Source organism: Chamaea fasciata, unplaced genomic scaffold (assembly GCF_029207755.1).
Source record: "Chamaea fasciata isolate MVZ Bird 193981 ecotype frontalis unplaced genomic scaffold, bChaFas1.0.hap1 SCAF_10, whole genome shotgun sequence".
NCBI classification, from domain to species: Eukaryota; Metazoa; Chordata; class Aves; order Passeriformes; family Sylviidae; genus Chamaea; species Chamaea fasciata.
The window spans coordinates 2,027,269-2,049,527 of NW_027094095.1; the positions used below are offsets into that span (position 1 = coordinate 2,027,269).

A 22,259-nucleotide genomic window follows, 5' to 3' on the forward strand; every position below is an offset into this window, starting at 1 on the left:
GGGATGATTCTCTAGCCTTAGTAACAAAAACAGGTAATTAAAGTAAGGATGAGGCAAGTGATTGCCCTCCCTGTACCATACCAGGAGCAAGGGCATGCAGTGTGTGGCTGATAACACCTTAAATGTGTGTTCAGTGAGCACTGCAGATACCGAGCCAGGCAGGTTCTGACCATTTTAAAGTCACCTACTCAGAAAACAGCCAGTAGGTGCATGGGTTATCTGCTTCAAAGGCAGCTGGGGCCTTAGGATAGGGTCTAAGGACTGAAGATCTCACTGAATGACAGAGCACTGGTCCCAGAGAGTATTTCTTTTGGTAATCCACTGTGATATTGCCCAGAGTAAGGTAAAATTCATAGTTCTGGTAGAATAAGGCTCTATAAATGTACCTATGGTATGAGTGCACCTTCAGAAACCTTTCAAGAACCTTTTCCATGGTGTTCGAAGCACTCCAGCAAGCTCAGGTGGCCTTTCAGGGGAGCTCTGTTTCAGTTTCTCTCCAGACACCAGTTTTCACAATGAACATTTGCTGCGGCAAAGCTTTTTGGGGAAGATACAAGTAGAAAAGGATAAATTATCAGAATTACATCTTTAAGACAGATGTGTCCATAGGGCCAAACAGCCTGATGATATGTGTAAAGTTGAAGTCTGTGCAGACAGTTGACATGACCATTTGTTCTTGTTAACTGCAGAATAAAAGTTTCATTGCCCGTCTTTCAAACTCTCTGCCTGTCTTCTGCCTTTCTCTGAGAGAGCATCTCCCATAGAAATAGGTGCTCAGTCTCACAGACTTTTGAACAACTGATTGATGGATGTCAGTTCTGCTGAGGGAAGAAGGAACATTTTGGGTTTATGGCCTCTTCAGTAAGGCAGTTTTAAAAATCTAGTGCTTCAAATATGAGGACGATCTTCCATCATCCTTTTGTAGCAGTAGTTAATGCCCTCAGCCTTATTTGGTTTTGGTTTGGACTACAGACTTCAGCTTTCATCTGTTGGATCTTGCAACATGAAGGGGGAGAGCAGCACTGGGAATTAGGATTCTGTTCCCTAGACTGAGCTCGTGCTGGGAGTTTGGTACAGCCTGCAAGAGCCAGCAAGGCTCTTTGGGAAAGTGCAGTCAGAGCAGCAATGCTTGGCACAATTACCTTTGCTATTCATCTGAAATAGTCAATCATCTGAAGCATGGCTTTTAAACCTGTTAACAAATAATTAACTGCAGCATAGGCTCTTGGCCCAGCAAGGATGGCTTCTTAAGCCTGCCTCTGCACTGTGTGAGAAACTGTATGCTCCCAGCTTCAAAGAGGAGCAATAAACCTATTTATAAATCCGGACAGCTCTACAGGAGATCCATTCCTGTGTTTTCACTTACGTAATCCCATGAGACATCAGTCACAGGTAATTCAAGACAGTAAACTTTGGAAATCATTTAGTGTCAGTGTTGCTGTGGGCCGTTGGGTAGCCCTGTGTAGTGCACGCTGGCAGCACTGACCTTCCAGGCTGTCAGTTCTGCTTCACAGACACCCTGCTTGCTACCTGTGCCTTGCTGGGAGGGGTGGTGGCTGTGTGCTCAGGCAGGGCAGTGCAGGCTGGCCTGAGCACTGGTTACACACACTGACCCCTCCAGGGATCAGCCATATGCAGCTGGTGAGCTCAGGGCTGGGCACGGCCCCTCTGCCCCACTGATGCCTCCAGATGTTGGCACTGCATGGAAGGGGAAAGAGAGAAAGCCTGACAAGACTGTTTTTGAATGATCTGACACAGGAGTCACCAGGCAAAATTGTTTGCTTGTTCTGGGAATCAGATCAGGCCGTGGAGTCCCTTGGAGAACCCAAAACTCCAGGTGCTGCGCTTGGGGAAGGTGCTGAGCACAGCTCCAGTCAGGAGCAGGCACTTGCAGCTCACAGAAGGGCAGGGCTAGAGGGACCAGGAGCAAATGCAAAGTGTCTGTGGTACCCAAGGGCTTGACTGCCAGCTGCTTCTCCAGCCTTTCCTTAAAAACTCCTCATCATGGAGATCCTCTCATCTCCCCAAGGTACTTTCATCCAGGGCTTGTATTTCATTATCATTAGAAATTCGGTTGAAGTTAAATATATTTTTCTTGCAGTCGAGCTGTTGTTTCTAGTCCTGTCATTCTGCTGGCTTATCCACAGTGATCCTCTGCAGTCCTCAAGGTTTTTTCTGTAGTACTTCTGCCCAGCCCCATTTTTACTCATGTTTTCCAGCTCTGGCCATGGTTGAAATGCATTCTGAAGATTTTGGGCAGATTCTCTCTTTTATCAAAATTGCAGTCTCATCCAATCTAGCCACTCCAGGGTGGTTGGAATCTCTCCAGTTCAGCATCTTCCAGAAATCGAAGTACGCTGTCTATTCCTCATCCAGATCATGAAGCAGCTTAATGGCATCGAGCTCAGGATGGAGCCATGTGGAATCATTTTTTGCAATGACAGTGAGCTAGGTTTCCCAAACGGGATTGTGCCAGCTGCACTAAGGTCATGTTTGCCTGTTGTTTTGCTGAGAGCATCAGGTGGTTTTCTCAGAGCATCAGCCCCTCCCTGGGCTGGGGTGGGCTGGGTGTCCCGGGGTTGCTGCCACTTCCAGACCCCTCCTTACAACAAAGCTGGTCCAGGTGCCTGGCAGCAGCACCAAACATTAACTGCTGTCTGTGGGGAACATCCCACCTCCTCTTCTGTGTTGGTTTGGAGCTAATGGTAATGAGAAAGGCTGCTGGAAATGTCTGTCGTGGGCATTGAGCTATTCCCACTGCTGCCATCACCCCAGTGAGATCAAACCCTTTGCAGAGGCTATCTGCAGCAGTTCAGTATTTCACCCCAAAAAGGGAAAGAATCAGTTGTCAGCTTCAAACCTACCTTTAACTCCTGGGCTTTAACTCGCAGGCCAAGGGCAGGATTTGGGTACTTTTTGTGAATGTTTGTGGGGGTGTGTGTGCATCCCCTGTGTGCCTGCTGGCCAGAGAGGCTCATCATGAGCGATTCCTCCCAGCTCTCTCTGCTGTGCTGGACTCGGAAGACGCAGCCCCTATTGCCATGGGGTAGCAGAGCTGTGGCTTACTGAATCCTGGCCCACTTTGTTGGGAGGGAGCTGTGTCAGCACGGGGGGAGTGGGATCCCAGCTGGCCAGAACGGGCTGGGCTGGTTCCCCAGTGCCACCCACAAAGCTCAGCTTCCTGCCTTGCCTGGGCAACCCTTGGGATTGCTGTTCTCCTCTGTCTTGTGCCATGCCCAGAACTTAATGATAGCCCTCTGTGCTGGCTGCTGCGGGTAGTCAGGGAAGCTCACTGCATTACCAAGATGTTTTCCTGGCCCTGGCCACCATCCCATCCCACCTCACTCACTTGTGGCTTTGGAGCACTGTTTCTCACATAGCTGGGGTCCTATCAACTGCAGCGTGAGAGCTGAGGAGCCGTTTCCAGCTTGCTGTGTCACAGGGAGTCCATCTGCGCCCATTTACTGGCTCCAGGCTCTGTGCCCCTCAGCTTCCCCTCGTGCCCCTCTGCTCCCCTTTCCAGCCCCCTCTCCTGAGTGGCACCAGCAGCCCAGCCCCCTCTGCTGACTGGTCCTGAGCCTGTGAGGTGGGAGCCAAAAGCACATCCAAAGGCAAGAGAGAAAGGGTGACCTGGAGGGATGGCCTCTGAAAGGGTCCCAGCTGGGGGACACGGCACCTGATGTCACAGCAGGGCTTTTATCAGCAGTGCAGCATCCAGGAGGGGTGAGGTGCTTGTCAGGGGTTTAGGTCAGTGGCACAGAGATCTGCACAGCTGCTCCTGGCTTCAGTCTCTCGGTGGCACATACAGAGCTCTTTCCATTTCATTTCTTGCAGGTGGGAGCTTTGATTTCCCTTGCAGGCTCTCAGCCCCCTTAGCAAGGGTTTGCTCCTGCTTCTCATTACTCCACCAGACACAGTTGATCTAATGGCTTCTACAGGTAGCATGGGGTACAAGAGGGTCCGGCCACGGTTGTCAGCTGTCATCCAGAATCAGAGTTAATCCAGGAAAACAGTAAAAATTAGTAATGTATATTGCATTCCTCCAGTCCATATGCTTTCTATTAGGTGATCTTCCATCCTCCTCAGCACAGAAAGGAAACCCTGCCAATGGCAGTCTTCAAACTCTGAAAGGATTGGTCGTGCCTGGAAATCCGATCTCAGCTCTTGCATTCCTGGGCACACTGTCTATGCAGGGAATAGTCTCCCACCTTTAAATCCAGGCAGCAGATGCTAGCCATGTGCACAGTCTCTAAGCCCAGCAGCTCGTGTGGCAGCAGATGTGCTGGGCCTGGGGCCGCACTGGGGTCCCGTGTGCGGGTTAGGGGTTTTGTGTGTCCAGGGCTCTGTCAGGGGAGTGGCCTTGCCCAGAGTCACCACATCACTGAAGTACAAGAGCCAGGTCCGGATGGGAATGAGGCACAGCTAATTCTTTTGAGAGCTCACATTTTAGCTTTTTTTAATTAATAAACGGATGAAGAAATTCCTCAAGATCCTCAGTGTCAAGAGGGTTACAGAAAGTGAAACATTCAGCTTTCTTAAATAAACCTTATCTTCAATCACTCCCATACTTTAGTGGCTTAAGAACAGCAGTTTTGTAATAAATGTTACACAGTGCAAACTCTGTCAGTAATTATGTGCAGATGAAGAAGGGGAAATAAAAGACATTAATTTCTAGGTGTGACTGCACATGCTAAGTGTGGTCTGGGCTCTTTGAGGTGTCACGAGCAGTCTGGGGAGCTGCTGTGTGAGATGGAGCTCCAAGTGTGCAGCGGCAGAAAGGGAGTTCCCCCACTGCAGCTCCTGCTCCAGACAAAAAAAAAGTCCTGAAAACTCTGCTTTTAGTGCTGTTGGATCCCTAGCTTGCACGGCTAACTCTGACCTGTTTGGTTTTTTTTTTTCTTAATCCCTTTGCAGAGAATGTGATCAATGGGCAGGACTACGAGGTGATGATGCAGATTGACTGCGAAGTGATGGACACCAGGATCCTCCACATCAAAAGTTCATCTGTCCCTCCGTACCTCCGAGAGCAGCGAAGAAATCACACCGACACCTTCTACAGCTCCTCCCCCTCCGTCCCAGAGACACCCCATGCCCTGAGGGCCATTGTCAAATCCCTCCAGTAGCTCCTGTGACAGCGCACAGCGGAGCACCCGGCATGCAGCAGATCCTGCCGCCAGCCTGAGCCCCTTCCCTGGCAGGTCCTGGGGCTCCTGGCACGTGGGCACAGGAGGGACCGGCCCCTTTGGCCCATTCCTGTGCCTGACCTTACCCAGTGGCCGCATCCTGTCCGGGTATGATGCAGCTCAGCTGGCTTCCCACCAGGGACAGTCCTGGGGGCCCCACACAGGGTGGGGAACATGGGCCATCCCTGCTACTTATGCACTGTCTGGAATTGTGGGTCGTTTTTCATTTTTGTCCCTGTTAGGCTGCTGGAGGTGGGCTGATGAGCCAGAGACGTGGCAGCAGACACCCACAGCTGGGCTTGGGCGGCTCTCCCTGCAGCGTGCCTGGGCAGGAGGAGGAAGCCGTGTCCAGCTCCCAGCTGCAGGTGCTGGGCCTGACCAGACAGCCCCGCTCCTCATTATTCCCTGCCCAAATCCTGCCTGTGCAGCCTTCCTCGGCAAGAAGCCTTGGGATGCAGCAGTGCGGTAGGGCAGCCCATCCCAGGCACCCAGGAGGGTGCTGGGACTCCGCACTCAGCACTACAGCACTACAAGCAGAACAACCCCACTGTCCCCGAGCTGGGCTGCCCTCTGAGGCACTGCCCACCCCGCACCTGCCTGGCTCTCCAGGATCCTGCTGCTGCCTTCCCCAGCCCACGTGGCTGCACAGCTGAAGGCTTGGCCCAAAGGAAGTGATTTCATGCAGCAGATGGATTTGTAAAGTTTGGGGGTTTTGAGTTTGGGGTTTCTTTTCTTTTCTTCCTGGTTTTTGTTTGCCTGGGGTTTTTGTGTGTGCTATTTAATACTTTTCACTGCTAACAACAGCCCATGGAGCAGCACTGGCCCTGCTGGGGCAGAGGGGCTGCTTCAGTTCCGTGGGACACAGCCACAGCACTTTCTCCTGAAGCCACACACGCACATCACACACGCTCAGCCCCACACGCCCCTCTGCCTTGCCAGCACAGACAGCCACCCCACAGCTGGGCAGTGGGGGAACATTCCATTTGCCCCAAACACTGGCTGCAGCCAACTGCTGCCATTCCAGAGTGTCCATGGAGCTCTGCTCACTGATCCCACATTTGTCAGCCAAGCCTCAGGCCGGAGCTGGGCCCAGGAGCTCCAGCACACTGGTGCTCAGCTGGGATGAGCCACCGGCAGAACATCAGCGTTGCATAATGACTTCAGCATGTTGTTACATTATTTTTTCTCCCCTGTGCAGAAGATGATGAGCTTCAGTTTGCCAGCCAGCAATAGTCTGAGCACTAACTGGTTCATGTGGGGTTTTTAAATGATTAATTATGAATTATTATTCATGTATGTGTGTGGCTGTTAGGAAATAAAGGTTGATCCCGCAGCAAGACAAAATGCTCCAGGGGCAGTGAGGAGGAGGAGGATGAGGAGCAGTACACCCCTGTGAAGTATGTGCCTTGCAATACCATGGAAAAGCTGTGCCCTTTGCCACGTCTGCGGCGCAGTCAGCGCAGGCCCCCTGTCCTCGCGCTGCTGGGAAGAAACTTGGCTTGGCCGGGGTTTGGCTGCGCTGCTCCCACCAGTTCATTTTCCTGGCCTGGCCCCACCTGACTGTGGGCCAGCTCACACAATAGTCAGAAATAAAAGCCCCAGTGGGTGCCCCAGCCAGAGGCACACGGCTCCCCCACAGCCGTGGGTATGGGCTGCTGGCTGCTCTGGGGGCATTTGCAGCCAGGGAGCTGGGGAGGGGACTGGGGTGGTGGCTGGGCTTGGCACAGCCTGGCATGTTGGGAAGGGCTGCTGGTGGGGGCTCAGGACTGCTGCAGCACCACTTCAGCCAGCACTCCTGGAGAACATCTCTCATCCTGTGTAATTCTGTTTTCTGTGTCCCTAGTACTGAAGGCAATAAAACATCCTTTTATTTATTACTAATAACTTTATTGTGCTTGTTAATACTGTTTCCTTTAGGCAAATTATTGGAACTCCTGCCTTGGTCTGCCATCTCTTGGGCTGCAGTGTGGCTCTGCTTGGCACAGTGTTGGCACTGCCCATGGCATATCCACCCTATCCCCCTCCTGCTGCTGGAGAGGGGGCACCCTACACAAGCTGCTCACCCAGAGCCTGCCAGAGCCCATGAGGGCTGGACGTGACCATGTCACCCTGCCCCACTGCTAGTTCCCAAGCAGCCTAAATCCCTCTGGGGTATGTCCCCATATGGTGTGTAAATTGGCTCTCTCCAAACCAACCAAAACCCACCCCAAACGCCTCTGTGCATTTTCATGCAGCCAGAGGGTGAGCCAGAGCCAAAGAAAGCCCCAAACGGCTGCGAAGGTACTGGATCCTTTATTACTGACAGCAGGTAAATACAAGATGCTGGTGGGCAGGCGGGCAAGGGCTGTGCCTCTGTGAGGGGATCCTGATGGTCCAGGAGCAGGGCTGCATGGGTGTGAGAGGGAATGTAGGAGATGGAGTGGCAACAGTGAGGGCTCTGCCTGCCCCTGCCCAGGCAGCCCAGTGCCCAGCTGAGCAGAGCCTTCACCCAGCAAATGCCAAGGGGGACTACTCTGGGTTACAAAATGAACAAACAAAAGCCATCTACACGTATTTACAGCATCCCCCTCCCGCTGCCAGCTCCCTCCAGACATGAGTCAGGGTTCAGGGTGTGCCCGGCCCCCTAGAGACGCTTGCAGAGAGCAGAGCCCCGGCCGGAGGGGACAGTCCTCGGGGTAAGTACCAGCACCAGGGGCTGCGGAGCTGTGCTCACAGCCCTGTTGTACAGCAGGATGTCCAAGGGGCCTGCTGGCCATCAGCTGGGAAGATGGTCCTGAGGGACATTCCCATGGGACATGCAGCTCCTCCACCAGAACAGGCAGGCAGCAGCATCCCGCTGGGACCTGGTGCGTGCAGCTTTGCACTGGTTCAGGGTGTCTTGCTGATCACCTTTAGCTAAAAACATCATCAGGAGGACTGTATCCGGGCCATCTCCCCTGAACGGGAGAGCTGGGCCTGCCCTTCTGAAGGAGAACCTCCTTCCCCTGGGAAGGAAAATTAGAAGCAAAAACGAAGGGGGTGGTTCTGGCCTGGGGATTGATCTACAATCCGCCATAAAAAACCAGCTTGAAACAAAACCCATTTACTCTTCAATTTGTACAAAATAACAATAATAACAATAACAATAATAATAATAATAAAAGGTGCTGGTGGCCCCTGGCTCGCAGTGCCCCACTGTGGTGGGCGGGTCTCAGTAGGCAAAGATGACGTGGTAGGTGACTTGGTGGCCATTGTCCCAGGCGTAGAGCAGGCGGTCCTTGGGGTTATAGTCTATCTGCGTGGTGTAGGCGTACTCATTCTCAAAGAGCAGCCTGGGGATGATCTGCGTGTTGGTGTGCGTGTCAAAGGCATAGGATATGTTGGCATTCCTCTTGTTGTAGCTGTCGACTGCGTACAGGACCCCACAGATGACAAAGCAGTTCCCGTAGAAGTTCTTGCGCAGCCCTGTCCGCCACGTGGTCTCCTTCTGGGTGCTGAGGTCGGCCGCGTTCAGCTTGCTCAGCACAATCACCTCCTGGTTGAAGCCCTCGTAGCTGATGGCCGGGTAGATGACCCACAGGCCGTTCTCATCCACGGCAAAGTCCACGTCGGAGTGGCCTCGCCACCGCCATGGGGTGGACTCCTCGTAGGCCACGTCATGCAGCATGGCCCAGGCGGCCACGTAGCGCTGCTTCAGGTCATACTTGATGATGTTGCGCGTGAAGGCCCGGTTGTAGTAGAAGGAGCCATTGTAGACAACGTGCCCTGTCCCAATCCAGCTGTAGGGGAGCTTGTAGGAGTTGCTCCAGCGACCTGCAGGGCAAACACACCTGGCTGGTGAGGCCTCCCTTTGCTGTGGGGTGGGTGCCCATGCCAGCGGCACCCTCTGCCCCCAGCTCTGCCTGCACTCCCTCCCCGGCCACCAGCCACAGCCTGAGCTGTCCCATGCTCTGTACCCCACAAGTCAGGTGCCAGCGCCCGAGAGTGGAAGGTCCCCAGGCAGATCACTCCCCCACAGTGCAGCATCCCCAGGAATGAGGATGCTACTTGGATCAGCTGAGAGGTGGCTGGCATGGTATCAGAGATGGTGCAAACCCACCTTGCTTGAAATTGTCAAGGTTCCTGAACTCCACCAGTGTGTTCCCGTAGTAGTAATTGGTGACATAGATGCGCTCCTCCTGGGCCAGGGGGTCCTTCATCCAGGCTCCCTCATTGCGCCCGTAGGTGTTCTGGGTGGTGGGCCCCGAGATGGTGGACAGCGTGTCCTTGCAGCGCCCTGCGTGGGCAGGGAAAGGCTTGTGAGGCCGGAGGCAGGGTGGCCACACTGTCCCTGGAGGCATCACCCTGCTCCAGCCCTTTGCTCGCTCCCAGCAGGTACCTCCTGCTACCTTGGCCCTGGTGCAGCTCTGTGAGGCCCAGCAGGACTGGCCAGACCCTGCAAACATCTCCCCACAGCCTCAGCCATGTCCCTGCTCCAGCTGAGGCTGCTGCCTGTCTCGGGTCCTGTCTCTGCCCAGCCCAGCCCCTAAAGGTGGGAGGAAATTATAGTAGGTTCCAGAGTTAATAATTAAACCTGGTGCCCCAGTGAAGTGCTGTCCACCTGCCATCTCTGTGACACCTCCCACCTGTGACCAAATCCAGGCGTCCTGTGCTTAGCAGGACGCATTGTGGGCACGAGCCAGCCCTCTCTCACACAGCTGGATGGGTGCAGGATCTGCAGGCACTCACCAATGATGTTCCTGATGTCCTCCTCCTCCAGGCCCTCCTTTGGGGTGGCAGGGATGGCCGGGCTGACCGGCGTTGCGGGGGTGTTTGCCTGTACCCAAGCTCCTGGGCTGCTCTCCACGTCACTCCAGCCTCCAGCAGGGGTGGCCATGGGCAAGTTCTCTGTGGCCGTGGCCACCGCTGCGGTGGCCAAGGCTGCTGGTAGCTGTGGGGTCCCCGCCTCCGCCAGCCCTGCCAGGGCAGTCCTGGGCTCTGGGGCAGGGGTCAGAGGGCTCACAGCGGTGGGGCCCGGCGTGGCGGGGGACGGCGGCACTGTGGCGGTCACAGCAGTGCCGGCGGCTGGCAGGGTGGTGGGAGCGCTGCCAGGGGTGGGCGGCCACCCCACTGGGGAGGGCTTTCTCACGGCCTCGCCTGCCCTGCTGCTGGGCCTCAGGAGCTGGTCCTCTATCAGCAGGTCCACCGTGTTGTCACCGCTGAACAGCTCATCCGCTGCCAAACACAGGCACAGGTGTCAGCCACGCAGCCAGGGGAGCGAGGCCCCTGCAGCCCCTCCAGCTGGCTCCCTGCCCACGTCTGCAGGCTGTCTGGTACTAAATCCACCTGCATTCCCTCTCCGTTTCCCCTCAGAGAACTGCAGAGGCTGACAGTGCCCATGACAGGAGGTGAGTAAGGCCCCACCACAGCAACATCCACCACCTCAGGCCAGGCAGAGCAGGAGATGGAGGAGATCAAGTCTGTCCTGCCACCTCCCAGAGACTGGGCAGGATGGAGATCCAGCTGCATTCCCAACCAGATCCCGCTCACCTAACGCAGGATGCCAAAGCAGATGCCTCAGCCAGGGCACAGGGATCACTGGGGTTGTCCAGCCAGCATGGGCACCCTTTGCTCCTCCTCACCTCCAGGAGCTCACAAATCCCTGCAGGGCAGGGCTGGATGCCCTTGCTGCTGAGCCAGTCCGCACAGCGAGAGCGTTCGTCCTTCTGCCCATGCTGCCCACTCTGCTGGCTCCCGAGGGCTCAGCCCCTGCTCCCACCACAGCCAGGGCCATGAGCTCCGAGCTGCTTTCCACCACAGCAGACACTGCACAGACCTCTCGGGATGCCGCTGGGCAGGCAGACTTGAAACACGAGCATATTTAATAAACCTCCATTTACTTCTGGAAAGGTGTTGATGCTGGGTTTGGTTTTAAACCAAAGCAGTGACCTATTTCCTTAGCTACCAGGGATTTTCCATGGAATGACAATGCTACACTGCCCCACATACAGAGCTCAAAGCTGCACAGCAGTGAGGTACCAGTTGTCCCACCTCCTCCTGCTGCTCCCACACACTTTGCCCACACATTCCCAGGGGATGAGGCACTGGCTTTGCCGTGGGATGCAGCCACCATCCCGCCAACCATGGCTGCATACCCAACTCACGTTGCTCCTCGATGTCATTCTCTGACTCGGTGGACTGGGCTTTGTAGTAGGTGACCCCTCGGACAATGGTGGGCTTGGAAGGAGGCCGGCTGCTCACCCGCAGCTTCCTCTGCAAGAATTTCTCAGGCTTCTTGTCCTCCTGGGAGAGGTGCAGCTCTGGGAGGGATTCCACAGAGTTGATCTGCTGGGAGATGGTTTCATCCTTCAGGAATCTTTCCTCATATTTTCCCTGGAAGACACACAGGAGCTTGTTACCAGATGGGCCAGAAATGCCCTGTTTTGGTGACAGGGCAGGAGGATCTGAGCTCCCTCCTTCCTCAGGGTCTCCCTCGGTCCATTCTGCCGTGGGAAACCCTCCAGGAGACAGCAGGGTGGCAGACCAGAGCTGCTCCTGCATATCCTTGGTGTCACCCCACATTTCTGGGACTCTGGGATCCATAAGGCACATGCTGTAGGATGCAGGGCAGGCAGGAGGAGTAGGGTCACTCCCTGGCATGCCAGGGGCTGGTTCCAGCATCTGATCTGCAGAGTGCAATGTGCACTGAGCCTTCCCAGGGCAGAGAGGCTGAAGGCACCTTCCCAGCACGAGCGGGAACCTCCCAAGGCAGGGAGCAGGAAGCCCCCAGGGCAGGGACCAGCTGCCACAGCTCAGGTCTGAAGGATTTCATCTCATTAAAAGGAAATCGGAAAGCCAGCCTGAGGGTTGAAGCAGTGCCCATTTGGCCGAGAAGATGGGCCCTGCTGCAATTAGCAGCGAGAAAAGGGGAATATTGGGAAATGAGGTCACTCGGGGTAATAAAAGCCCCACGCTCCACTCCCCTGCCTGGCCGGGGCTGGCTCCTCTCCCGCAGGCAGCAGCTGCTCAGCTCATAGCATGGGGAGCAGGGCTGTGGGGCTGGGAGCACAGCCGGACACCCCTCCCCGCCTGCACACGGTTCTTCCTGGGGCAGAGAGCGCTGGCACAGCACAGCTGCTGCCATTTCCCTACCTGCTGACACCCAGTGCACGTGTGGGAGCCCACCCCTGTCCCCAGGGGCTTGGGGAGCCTGTCCCCACAAAGGATCTGCAACGCAGGGATGGGGGGCACGTGCAAGCTCTCACCATCCTCAGGAGATGAGCACCCCTGTTTGAGCTGGAAATGGTGCAGTAACAGCACCCCCCGTGCCAGACACCTACTGCCCTGCAGAGGGACACTGGGCTGAGGGCAGGATGCTCCGGGAGCTACCAGCAGGGATCAGGGAGGCACGGGCCATCCTAGATAGCACCACTGAAGCAACAAGAACTTCAGGACACCCTGGACAGACCTTTTCCCAAAACACCCCGCTCACATCTCTCTGGGGCTGCAAGGAAACTGCCCCAGGCAGAAGACGTCCCCATACTGGGCAGACCCCAGGGGACCCCCAAGGTCTGGTGCCGGGTGCCAGAACCAGGGGGATGCCCAAGCCCCTGCCCGGAGGCCGCCAGGAGCAGGGGCCGGTGGTGGAGGGATAATTGCCTGGCAGGGAGGGAGGGGAGGCAGGCGACAGTCTGTCCCTCCACCGAGCCCCAAGCCCGGCTAATCAAAGGCTCTGTTTCCCACCGCTTCCCAGCCGGCCCCACAATGACATCACGCTTTCCAAGCAGCTCAGCCACCGCTGACCTTGAAAACCAACAGCCCCGTGGGAAGGGGGGAGGCCGAGGGAACGACCTCCCTCCGCTTCCACTTACATCCCATCCCAGCAGCAGCTGGGCTGTGCTGAGACACACAGCTTGGAGAGGGAGGCACAGAAACAGGGTCACTCCAGTGAGGAGAAAGTCACCGCGGGGCAGTGGCCACATCCAGGAGACAGCCCAGGGCTGCTTGAGCAGCAGCAGTGACACTGAGCTGTACCTCTGAGTGAGTGTAAGCAGCCTCAGCGTCCCGCTGCAGAGAGCTCTCGATGTCAGCCAGGGTGTTGGTGAGGAACCTGGAGCAGTTTTCCCTGCCTGGGGGATCCTGCAGACCCTCCTCACTGCTGGCTCCTGCCCGCTGCTGGCCTTCCAGTGTGAAGTTCTTGGACATGCCCTAGGAAAGCAAGAGAGGAGACTTTACCCCATTTAACGACAAGGGATATTCTGTGGTCCCCAGACCCTGGAGCTCTGTGCTCTGTGCTGCCATCCTGGGCTCATGGCTGGGGATTCTCCATGAGGCTGGGTACTTCAGCTGCTAGGAAGATGCCCCTGACCCCAGTAGGATCCAGGAACCCCACCCCTGGTATGCATAGTCCAGATCCACTCTTTGCTGCAGGTTCCCATGGACTGGGAGAGTGGCCTTGAGGCTCTTCAACCCCCTTCTTCAGCCACACTTACCAGCTCACAGGAGGAAAAGACAGGCTGAAACACCTTAAGTCAGCCTGGTGTCCTTGGCCTGTGACAGCAAGTTCATCTTGCACTTATTAATCCCACTTTCCTGGCCTGGTCACACAGTGCCTGCGCTCAGGGACTGCTCCTCCCCAACACTCTCTTCTCCCACAGAAACTGAGAATCTGAGGACAGGACAAGAGCCAGTGACATTCAGGGAGCTATCCTGTGACCAGGAGGGAGATGGGGCTGGTTGCAACTCAGGCAAAACCCTTCGCCCTTCTCTGTCCCCAGCCACAGGCACACCCCATACCCAAGGAATTGTTGCAGTATCTGCTCATCCGTTCTTGGACTTCCACACCTCAGACAACAACTGCTTTGGATGGGTGGCACATCTCAGTCAAAGCAGTTTAGCACAGGCACTGGGGGTGGTCACCCTGATCCTTCATTTTCAATCTGTCCTGCCATTAATTTCCCATAAAACCCACTGTGACCTCCATCTGTGACCTCAAAATTGCCAGCCGATGCGACAGCTGTGAGCTGAAGACAAAGCGAGAGGAGCTGCCTCACTAGAGAAGGCACACCATGGACCAACAATTGAGGGTTCCTTCCCTCTACCAACATCGGTCTAAAATACCTTGTTGCGCTGGAAAGAACTCATGAAACCTTCCAACCTCTGCAAAATCAGAGGAGTTAACCCCCCTCCACAGGCATCTGAATTCCCAGTCTTTACCCAAGAATCACAAGTCACAGATTTACCAGGACAGTTTGAGGCTGAGTCCAATGATGGAGGGAAGCTGCAGCAAGCATTTTGGTGCAGCAAGCAGAGGAAGAGGGGATCTCATGATGTTCTCCCAGGAGCAGCTCTTGACACCATCCTCCTTTGGAGAGGATGACTGATTCCAAGAGCCCTGTGCCCTTAACCACTTCTCCTGTGCAATGTTTGGCTTATGACCTGCCTAGGGATAAAATTTGCATCCCCTTGAGCAGAGAGGCAGCACCAAAGCCTGGCCTGTGATGCTGCTGAGGCTCCTCAGCTGCTGCGCAGGGGAGCAGCTGCCAAAAGCACACCTGCCAGGGAGGGCGACGCTTTGAAGCCATGCCAGGCTCCAGTTCAGCATCTCAGCTGTCCGTGTTGTCAGACCCCATGGCTGGGGCAGGGCATCATCCTCCTCCACATTGTCTCAACAGGAATTCCCATGCTAAGCCAGCAGCAGGAGGCATTTCACACCTGCTGCCTGCACCAGCTCGGCTCTGCCCCAAGCACTGGGCAATCTCCTTCTAACCCAGGCCTCTCCTGTCTGCCTCCATCCTGCCCAAGTGCCTGTAGGCAGCTGCAGCTGCTTCTACATGCTCCTGCAGCCCTGCTTCTGGGAAATTAGCGACCCCTGTGAATTCCCTGCTCCTACACCTCCACAGCTCCATCTCAGGCCAAACTCCTTCAGCCCTATGGAGCTTTCTGCCCATTTGCCTCCCTGCAATGGGTTGTGAGCGGAGTGGCCAGGCTGCAAAAGTCACCCCATATGCCCAACGTGCCACCAGCACTGTTGGCTCTGAGCCCCCCTGCAGAAACTGGCTGGTAGGCTGGGCCACTTTGATACTGGAGCAGAATGCAGTGATAACCCCACCTGAAACAATCCCTCGGCAAACCCAAGTAATGACTGAAGAACACTCTAAACCACAGGAAGAGGGTGGGATTGCAAAGGGAAATATTGGCGGTTTGTTATTTTCAGACCTCAAACCCCATTTTGGGTCAATTTCCATGCTTGGAAACCCAGAGCCCCCCAAGCAAGCGTGCTCCCCTCAGCTGTCTCCTTCCTGACCCCGGGACGGAGCACACTGTGCCTTCCCGAAACACTTCGCAAGTGGAATTTTGGCTTTATAAATCATCACCTCTCAGCTCCTGGCTGGAGACAAACTCCATGACTGCTCCACGCCGACAAGAATGTGGAATTACCATCCCAGATATGGACCACGAGAGAAAACTCCAGTATTTAATCTGGCAACGTGTTGCTACATGGCTGAGCACAGCTTAAACTGCAAACCCTACACTGTGCTAGCCAAAGAAATATTAAACTGTATGGAAGTGAAAATTATTTCACTGGAAGTCTGCTCTAAAATAAAATGGAAGGTTGAGGTTCTGCTCTGTTTTAACACAGGCCAAGACATAACTTGGTCCTTCAGGAATCTGAGCTCCTTGGCTCCCCACAGTCCTGCTGAGTGTACCCCTGCACTAGCCTTGAACCTCTTGCCCCCACATCAAACAGCACAAAAGCTCCAGGTTAAGACCAACCACCACACCAGCAAACATGTAAAACTGAGAAGAGGAAAAACTTAACAGCAGGGCCTTCTGACCCAAAGGAGATGCTGCTCCTGGTGAGGCCACAGTTGAGATCCTGCTCCTAGTCTAGGCCCTTAGGGACTGGGAGAGCTGGAGAAGGTCAGGTGAGGCTGACGGGTTGGGGATGCACTGGCCACTGCCTGTGGTCTGGTCTGGTTCAGACATCAAAGTCTGGCCTGGTATAGTTTCAGCCAAATAGTTAATTAACATTTCCTCCCAGGCAACATGGCTCTGAATGCGCCAAAGGTAGCAGGAACTTGGTTGGAGGCCACTCCCACCGAGGGCAAGGACACTGAAGGAGAGCAGGACTCACCTCCTCGAGCTTCTCCACCCGGCCTATCAGCTTGGTGGTGACTGAGTGCAGCTTCAGAAGGTCTAAGCCATAAAAGGCACTTTCCAGCATCTCGACAATGGAGGAGAGCTGCAAGGCAAGGGGAGAAAGCAGTCAGGTGGCAGCACTTGCTGTAACATACCCCCAGTTTGCTCAGCCAAGAAGTCAAGGGGGGTGAAGTACCCATCTGAGTGCAAGAATCTGGATTAAAAAGGTGTTCCCTTACGCAGCCCTGCTGCACTGCTGCCCTGGTCAGAGCACGGCATGCAGAGCAACACTCGCCACCTCCACAGAGCCTCAGGGCTCCAGGAGCACATTTTGGGTGCTGGGGATCAGTAGCAGAGCAAGGTAAAATGCTGCTCTCTTTGCCAGCTCTAGACCGGCTTTCCCACAAGCCCAAAGGCTTAACTACTCCACCAGTGATGTGACTGCTAGCAAAAGAGGCAACAAGAAAAAGGCAGCTCAGTTTGAGATCAGACTCTGAGTTCGTGCCATCCTGTGCTCTTTTTCCTGGAACAAGAAGGAACTTGTTAAAAAAGTTTTAAAATACCCTTGAATTGCAAGAGTGAAGAAATAGAAATTCAGCGCCAGCCTGGCAACAGTTGCCTTTCTGAAGAACAATTTTATTAGAGGTATGCTGCCCTCTCCCGCGGCCACCTAATTCACAGGCACCCTGTATTTAAGTCACCCCTGTGCCTGTGTCCTGCCCAGCACCAGCCCATGGTCACCACTCCTGGGGATCTGGACAGCAGCACTCTTGTTCTGCATTTTGTCCAGTTTCTGGTGCTGCTCCACACAGGACAGTGCTGAGCACGGCACAGCTGATGGGAAGGGCTCCTGGGCCACCTCCCCCTGGTCCCGTGTGTCCCCACATGTACAGCCTAGTGCTGCTGGCTCCCCATTTCCCAATGGCTGAACAGCATTTTCAAGTGCATAGGAATTACTAGAGAGTGGTGACATTTTCTCCCAGGAGCTACAAACTGGTCAGCAGACCTTCATCATAAACATGGGAGAATCACAGGCAGCACTGCTGGCAGCACTTGGAGTTTCCACCCCAGCCTCTGCAGCCTCCCTGTGGAGCTGACAGCAAAGGAAAGATTTTTTGGGGCCAGATAAAATGGCAACATTAAGAGACAAGAGCTGTTTTATGGCTGTGCACCCACTTTCCACTGAGAGCTGGATGGAGACAACCGATACAATGCACACAGCCTGCCAGACAGCCACTGGAGACAACCGCTTTCCCTCCAGGCTGGAGAATTTCCATCAATGCACAAAGGTTGCAGACTGCATTAACCTCCTTCCAAATGATCCTGAGCACAAGCCTCCTTGCACTGACTCTGCACCAAGACCCCCAAAACTCATGCTGTACCTGCAAGCAGCATGCTGCCACTTCACAAAAACAGATCTGAGATTAAGCTATTCCCTGCCAACACCACGCTGACCTTCCCCTAAGGACTACTCTGATGTTCCTGTCAACTCACTGCTTCCTTCCCTTCACCCACTGTGGACTTTGGTTCTCATTGGTCTGATGGTCCGTGAATTCCCACTGGACCTTACTAAAGGCACAGATGGGACTGAAACCTCCAGCTGGGAAGCCCAGTTCCGGCCTTTGACTCAGTTTGGTTGCCCTGGGCTATTTTCCTGCTGCCTGGATTTCCCTCTCTTTCTCACCATTCCCTCAGGGACTCATCTTCCAGCCCACCCAAGGTAGGGACCTTCCCATAGCTCTCCCACACATAGAGTACCCAGGGCTTTTGTGTCAGATCATAAGAGAGTCTGGTAAAACACAACGTACAAATGACCTTGTACCCTTCCTGCTGCTGTACCGGGCAAGAGCGATGCTTGTTGGACTAGCAAAGAGAGTCAAACCCTTTGGGGCTGCTCAGAGCTGTGGGGTGGCCTCACCCAGCTCCTCACCGATGAGCTGTGGGAGCTGCTCCTCGTAAGTGGCATAAGAACTGGAGCTGTGTCCTCTCCCATTGCCCAGCTTCTCCAACAAGAAGGGGCTGTTCCCAGTGATCCCGACCCCAGGAGGGGCTCTGCGCTTGGAGGGAAAGCAATCCTTCTTGCCCAGCTCCTGGAATGGACCCCGGCAGCACAGAAAACCCCCGTGTGTGTGTGTATGTGTGTGTGTTTGGATAAACCTTGTGAAATCGCCTGGCCGCGAGTCGTTGCGAAACGAGCAGGGGAGCCGCGGCCAGTTCCTAGAGGACAGCCCTTCACACCACAGCTGGCTGTGAGCAGCTCCCCGGTGGGAAGTCAAGGGGCAGCCAGGCACAGTCTGCTCCTCCTTGAGGAGGAGGAGGAGAGAGCTGGGAGCTGCTGGTGCAGGAGCTCTGCCTGCCTCCCGCCAAGGGACCACAGGGGGTGGCTCTGCCACCTCGGGGGTGTCCCCTCCCCTAACCACAGAGAGCTCACTACTCTCATCTAAGGCCAAGTGGGACTTCCTGGCTTTTCTCCAGACGAGGGACCACCAAACAACTCCAGACTGGGACTCCTCCTCCCCTGGAATGATGGATTGTCTGCCTGTGCCTGTTTATCTTCCCTAGCTGCAGGGGCGCTTGGACAAGAAGCTGCTAACTGTCTGCAGTCGGACAAGATGAAACAAATCCTCAAGCTCCAAATTAATTAGAACAAGCCTATCGTGGTGGTCTCGGTGGCAGCTGCCCCACAGCGCCTTGCACGCCACCTGCCTTCCCACCCAAGAGGGATTTAGGGGCACCAAGTGCCACCAGCACTCGACCTGCCACTCCAGGGACTCCCCAGGACTGGACCAAGCCAGTGGCACTTTCTGCTGTCCTACACTGATAGCAAACTGGAAAACCCAGCAGGGTCTGTTGCCAGCTGCTACACCAGCAAGAGGAAGCATCCAGTGAAAGTCGGGATTATTTAAACACTGTCACTTTTGGAAAAGAGGTATACATTACAAGAGAGATAAAATACTAAATAGTAGAGAACCGTCAGCATTTAAAACAACAAATCCATCCTGCCATCAGCCAGCTGTGCATCACACCCTCACGCTGACGCATCAGCAGCTTTTGGCCGATGGAAGCCAAAACAGCTTTTTTGCGTGGGCCCTTGGGAGTCCCTCTCTGCAACAGAAAAAAGACCTGGCAGCTGCTGAGCGTAGCAGAGCTGTCCTCCAGAGACATTTGGAGCTGGACAGAGGGCAGGGAGCAGCCCAGTCCCTACTGGGCTCTCAGCACAGAAAGCCACGGTGGACCCCAGGCTGCACGGGATGAATCAAGTGAATCATCCACTGCAGCTGCTTGACTCAATCCCTTCAGCTGAGCTTGATTTTTATATTAACCATGCAGATATAAATGTAACGAGGAGATGGTTTAGGAAAAAAGGTTAGGAAATAGGGTGTTTTTTTAGAAAAAGCTCAGAAAGAAAAGGCTTTGGAATATCTTCTTGTCCCCAAAGAGTCAGGAGCTCGAGCTGCTCTCCTACCTTCAGGTCACTGCTGTCTGCCTCCCGCAGCTTCTTCAGCCTGAAGTCGCCCTCGCAAGGGTTGAGAGCTGAGGGGGGGGCCACGCACGCACACTTGCAGCTGGGTCCTGACGTGATGGTTTCCACCGTGTAAAAATCCTCAGCTCTGAAAGCACCCTCATTAATCCTCTGGCAGGCACCACGGCCCAGGGGTCTGACCAGGCATTTGCAGCGGCAGTCGGAGCCTTCGGACACCGCCTTCACCTTGTCGTAGTCACCTAGCAGCTGAGCACAGGTCACCAGCAGTGAGCAAACCTCCCGTGCTCCGCCTGGATGGCCAGGGAAAAGCACGGCCTAGAGCTCAAGGTCCAAACAAGGACACTCTGGATACCCTGAGTCTCGAGGAAACTGGCTGGCTCTTCCAGAAGCTGCCAGCCAAGGAGCTTTCTAGAGAGCGCAGAGCTGATCACTGCCTACAGGGGGAATAAAAACTGGCTTCTTCCAACAGGGTATTTTTTATTCCACTGTGTGTAGAACGCTGCTTTGAATTTTAAATACAAGAATTAAAAATTTTTTTTGCTTTCTTTTAATGCACTGTGTGTAGAAGACCCAATAAGCCACCTGCTACCCAGAGCAAGACTGTCTTACACAGGCAAACAGGGCACATTGGAAGAGTGACTTACAGCCACCCTATAAGCAGCATAACCTGGGGGTGAAGCAGTATTTCTGATTAGCCCGGTACAATGCCAGGAATTTCCTTTACGGAGATTTGCAGACAGCGCTTCTGCAAACCCAAGCACAAAAATAACTTTGGCAGTACGTTTCCAATAGTCTCTGCGTTAGCCATTTCCGAGGGCAGATAACAACACACTGCCTGATCAGCCAAATCTAACAGAAACCTCGACCGCATCCCACTGGCAGGGAAGGAGCCCGGATCCCTCCCCTTGGCACACAAAGAGGCCCCACCAATTCTCCTCCCAATGAGTGCCCCTTTTTCTGAGTCTCCCCGGAAAAATTATAGGATGGTGAAGTGCTCCCCGATGGGCTTCAGTGATTTCACTGCAACCCCGGTGATGAACTTCCTCCAGTGCACAGCATCGCTGAGCTCCACCGAGAATGTATGCCCAGCACCACCCAGGATGTGCGCAGCATCCCCCAGCAGCACCGACAGTGTACACCCAGCATCACTCGGAGTGTGCACAGTATCACCCAACACTGCCGAGAGTCTACACTCAGCAGCACCCGGCTCTGCCGAGCACGTAGAGCGCCCAGCATCACCCAGGACCCCGCAGGACGCGCACAGTACTGTGCGGCTCAGCGGCCGTGCCCAGCCCCACGCCGCGGGTGCGGCACCCCGAGGTGCCCGCAGCCCCCGCGGTACCTGCGAGAGGATGTTCTCCTGGTTGTCCGCCTCGTCCTGCAGCGGCTCGGCGGAGGGCCCGGCCGTACCGGCGGGGGTGGTCCCTGCCCGGCAGCCGGCGCCCAGCGCGGCCAGGCAGAGCAGCAGCGGCAGCGGCCGAGCCATGGGCGGGCGGCGGAGGGGCCGGGGCCGGGGCCGGCGCGGAGCCGCCGCTGCTCGCTCAGGTGCGGAGCGGCGGGGCGGGGGACCGCTCCGGGCTCCCGCCCCGCTCCTCCTCCTTCCCTCCCTCCCGGTCCTCCTTCCCACCCTCTGCTCCTCCCTCCGCTCCTCGCCGGATCCTTTCCCCTTCGGCGGCGGGACGAGCACCGGGCGGGGCCGAGCCCCGGGCGCCACTTGCCACCTTTGGAGGAGGCTGCCCACAACCCCAGCCCGCTGCTCGGGCTCTGCGGGGCACTCGGGCATCGCCCGCCCGGAGCGGGCTGCGGGAAGCCCCGGCACGCGGGGCTGCTCTGGGGAGCCGCCACCCCCCTCCCCAAAGGGCCTGCGCTGCTCTCTGCATCCGGAGAGCCTGAGCATCCCGCCCCTGCCCTGTGCCAGGCAGCTGGGGCGGACAGAGAGCCATCCTTGCGGCCTGTCCGGCTTCTTTTCCAGCTCCAGGAACAGCCTGGCTCTCACCCTCCATCCTTTGGGTGACAGGGGAGTGGTCCCGATGGTGCGGCACAGCACACCTCGGCTCTCAGTCACACTGCCCGCACTGGGGTCATGCAAGCGGCGTATTCCAAGACAGGCTCCCAGCCGTGAGTGCAGACCTCTGTGTGCTCACTGAAATTCAGGCGGATGCCGTCGGGAAGCGGCTCTGCTCTGGCAGTCCTGTATCGTTGCACACCTCCTGCCAAACGGAAATGTTCTGGACGCGCTGTTCCCAGGGAAAGCAGAGGCACAGCATCTTGTGCTGCAGATGGGTCTGCACTGCCGTGACAATGGCTGGGCCTCACTGACACAGAAAGAAACCTGAGGTGCCCTTATAAACACCCCAGTGCAGGCCAGCACCGTGTCCCAGGTATGACACGGATGCACACTTTCCTCAAAACATGCCCACGGGTCACGGGCAGAAGTCACACACACAGCAAGTGGCACAAGGGCCCATGTAAGCTCTTGCTGAAGCAAGGCT

At 55.5% G+C, this 22,259-nt stretch overlaps 2 protein-coding genes across 4 annotated transcripts in view; one reads left to right on the forward strand and one right to left on the reverse strand.

Moving 5' to 3' along the window:
* The window catches only part of ATF6 (activating transcription factor 6), a 72,483-nt gene extending 65,422 nt beyond the window's left edge, over positions 1-7,061 (forward strand). For both annotated transcript variants that reach the window (XM_066191984.1, XM_066191985.1), the window contains exon 16: positions 4,915-7,061. In XM_066191984.1, the coding sequence (XP_066048081.1) occupies positions 4,915-5,123 (209 nt within the window). In that variant the 3' untranslated portion in view covers positions 5,124-7,061. The remainder of the gene's footprint in view (positions 1-4,914) is intronic.
* On the reverse strand, positions 7,049-21,323 carry OLFML2B (olfactomedin like 2B). Of its 2 annotated transcripts, none has more exons than XM_066191983.1 (8): positions 21,110-21,323; positions 19,750-20,013; positions 16,279-16,386; positions 13,176-13,349; positions 11,306-11,534; positions 9,891-10,376; positions 9,262-9,438; positions 7,049-8,975 (listed from the first exon to the last, which is right to left on the reverse strand). In XM_066191983.1, the coding sequence occupies exons 1-8, from the start codon at positions 21,251-21,253 to the stop codon at positions 8,374-8,376; spliced, it is 2,184 nt and encodes a 727-aa protein (XP_066048080.1). In that variant the 5' UTR covers positions 21,254-21,323; the 3' UTR covers positions 7,049-8,373. The 2 variants fall into 2 exon arrangements, with proteins under 2 accessions (XP_066048080.1, XP_066048079.1); XM_066191982.1 differs by having other exon boundaries at positions 11,297-11,534.
* Positions 21,324-22,259: the final 936 nt, after the last annotated feature.

What these genes read in the sequence shown, in the direction of transcription:
- OLFML2B (XM_066191982.1), bottom strand. Translation starts at nt 21,253, where the DNA reads ATGGCTCGGCCGCTGCCGCTGCTGCTCTGCCTGGCCGCGCTGGGCGCC. An exon ending in CAGACAGCAGTGACCTGAAG is followed by an intron (nt 16,387 to 19,749) that starts GTAGGAGAGCAG and finishes CTTGCCTTGCAG; the next exon opens with CTCTCCTCCATTGTCGAGAT. An exon ending in CCTTGACAATTTCAAGCAAG is followed by an intron (nt 8,976 to 9,261) that starts GTGGGTTTGCAC and finishes TTTGCCCTGCAG; the next exon opens with GTCGCTGGAGCAACTCCTAC.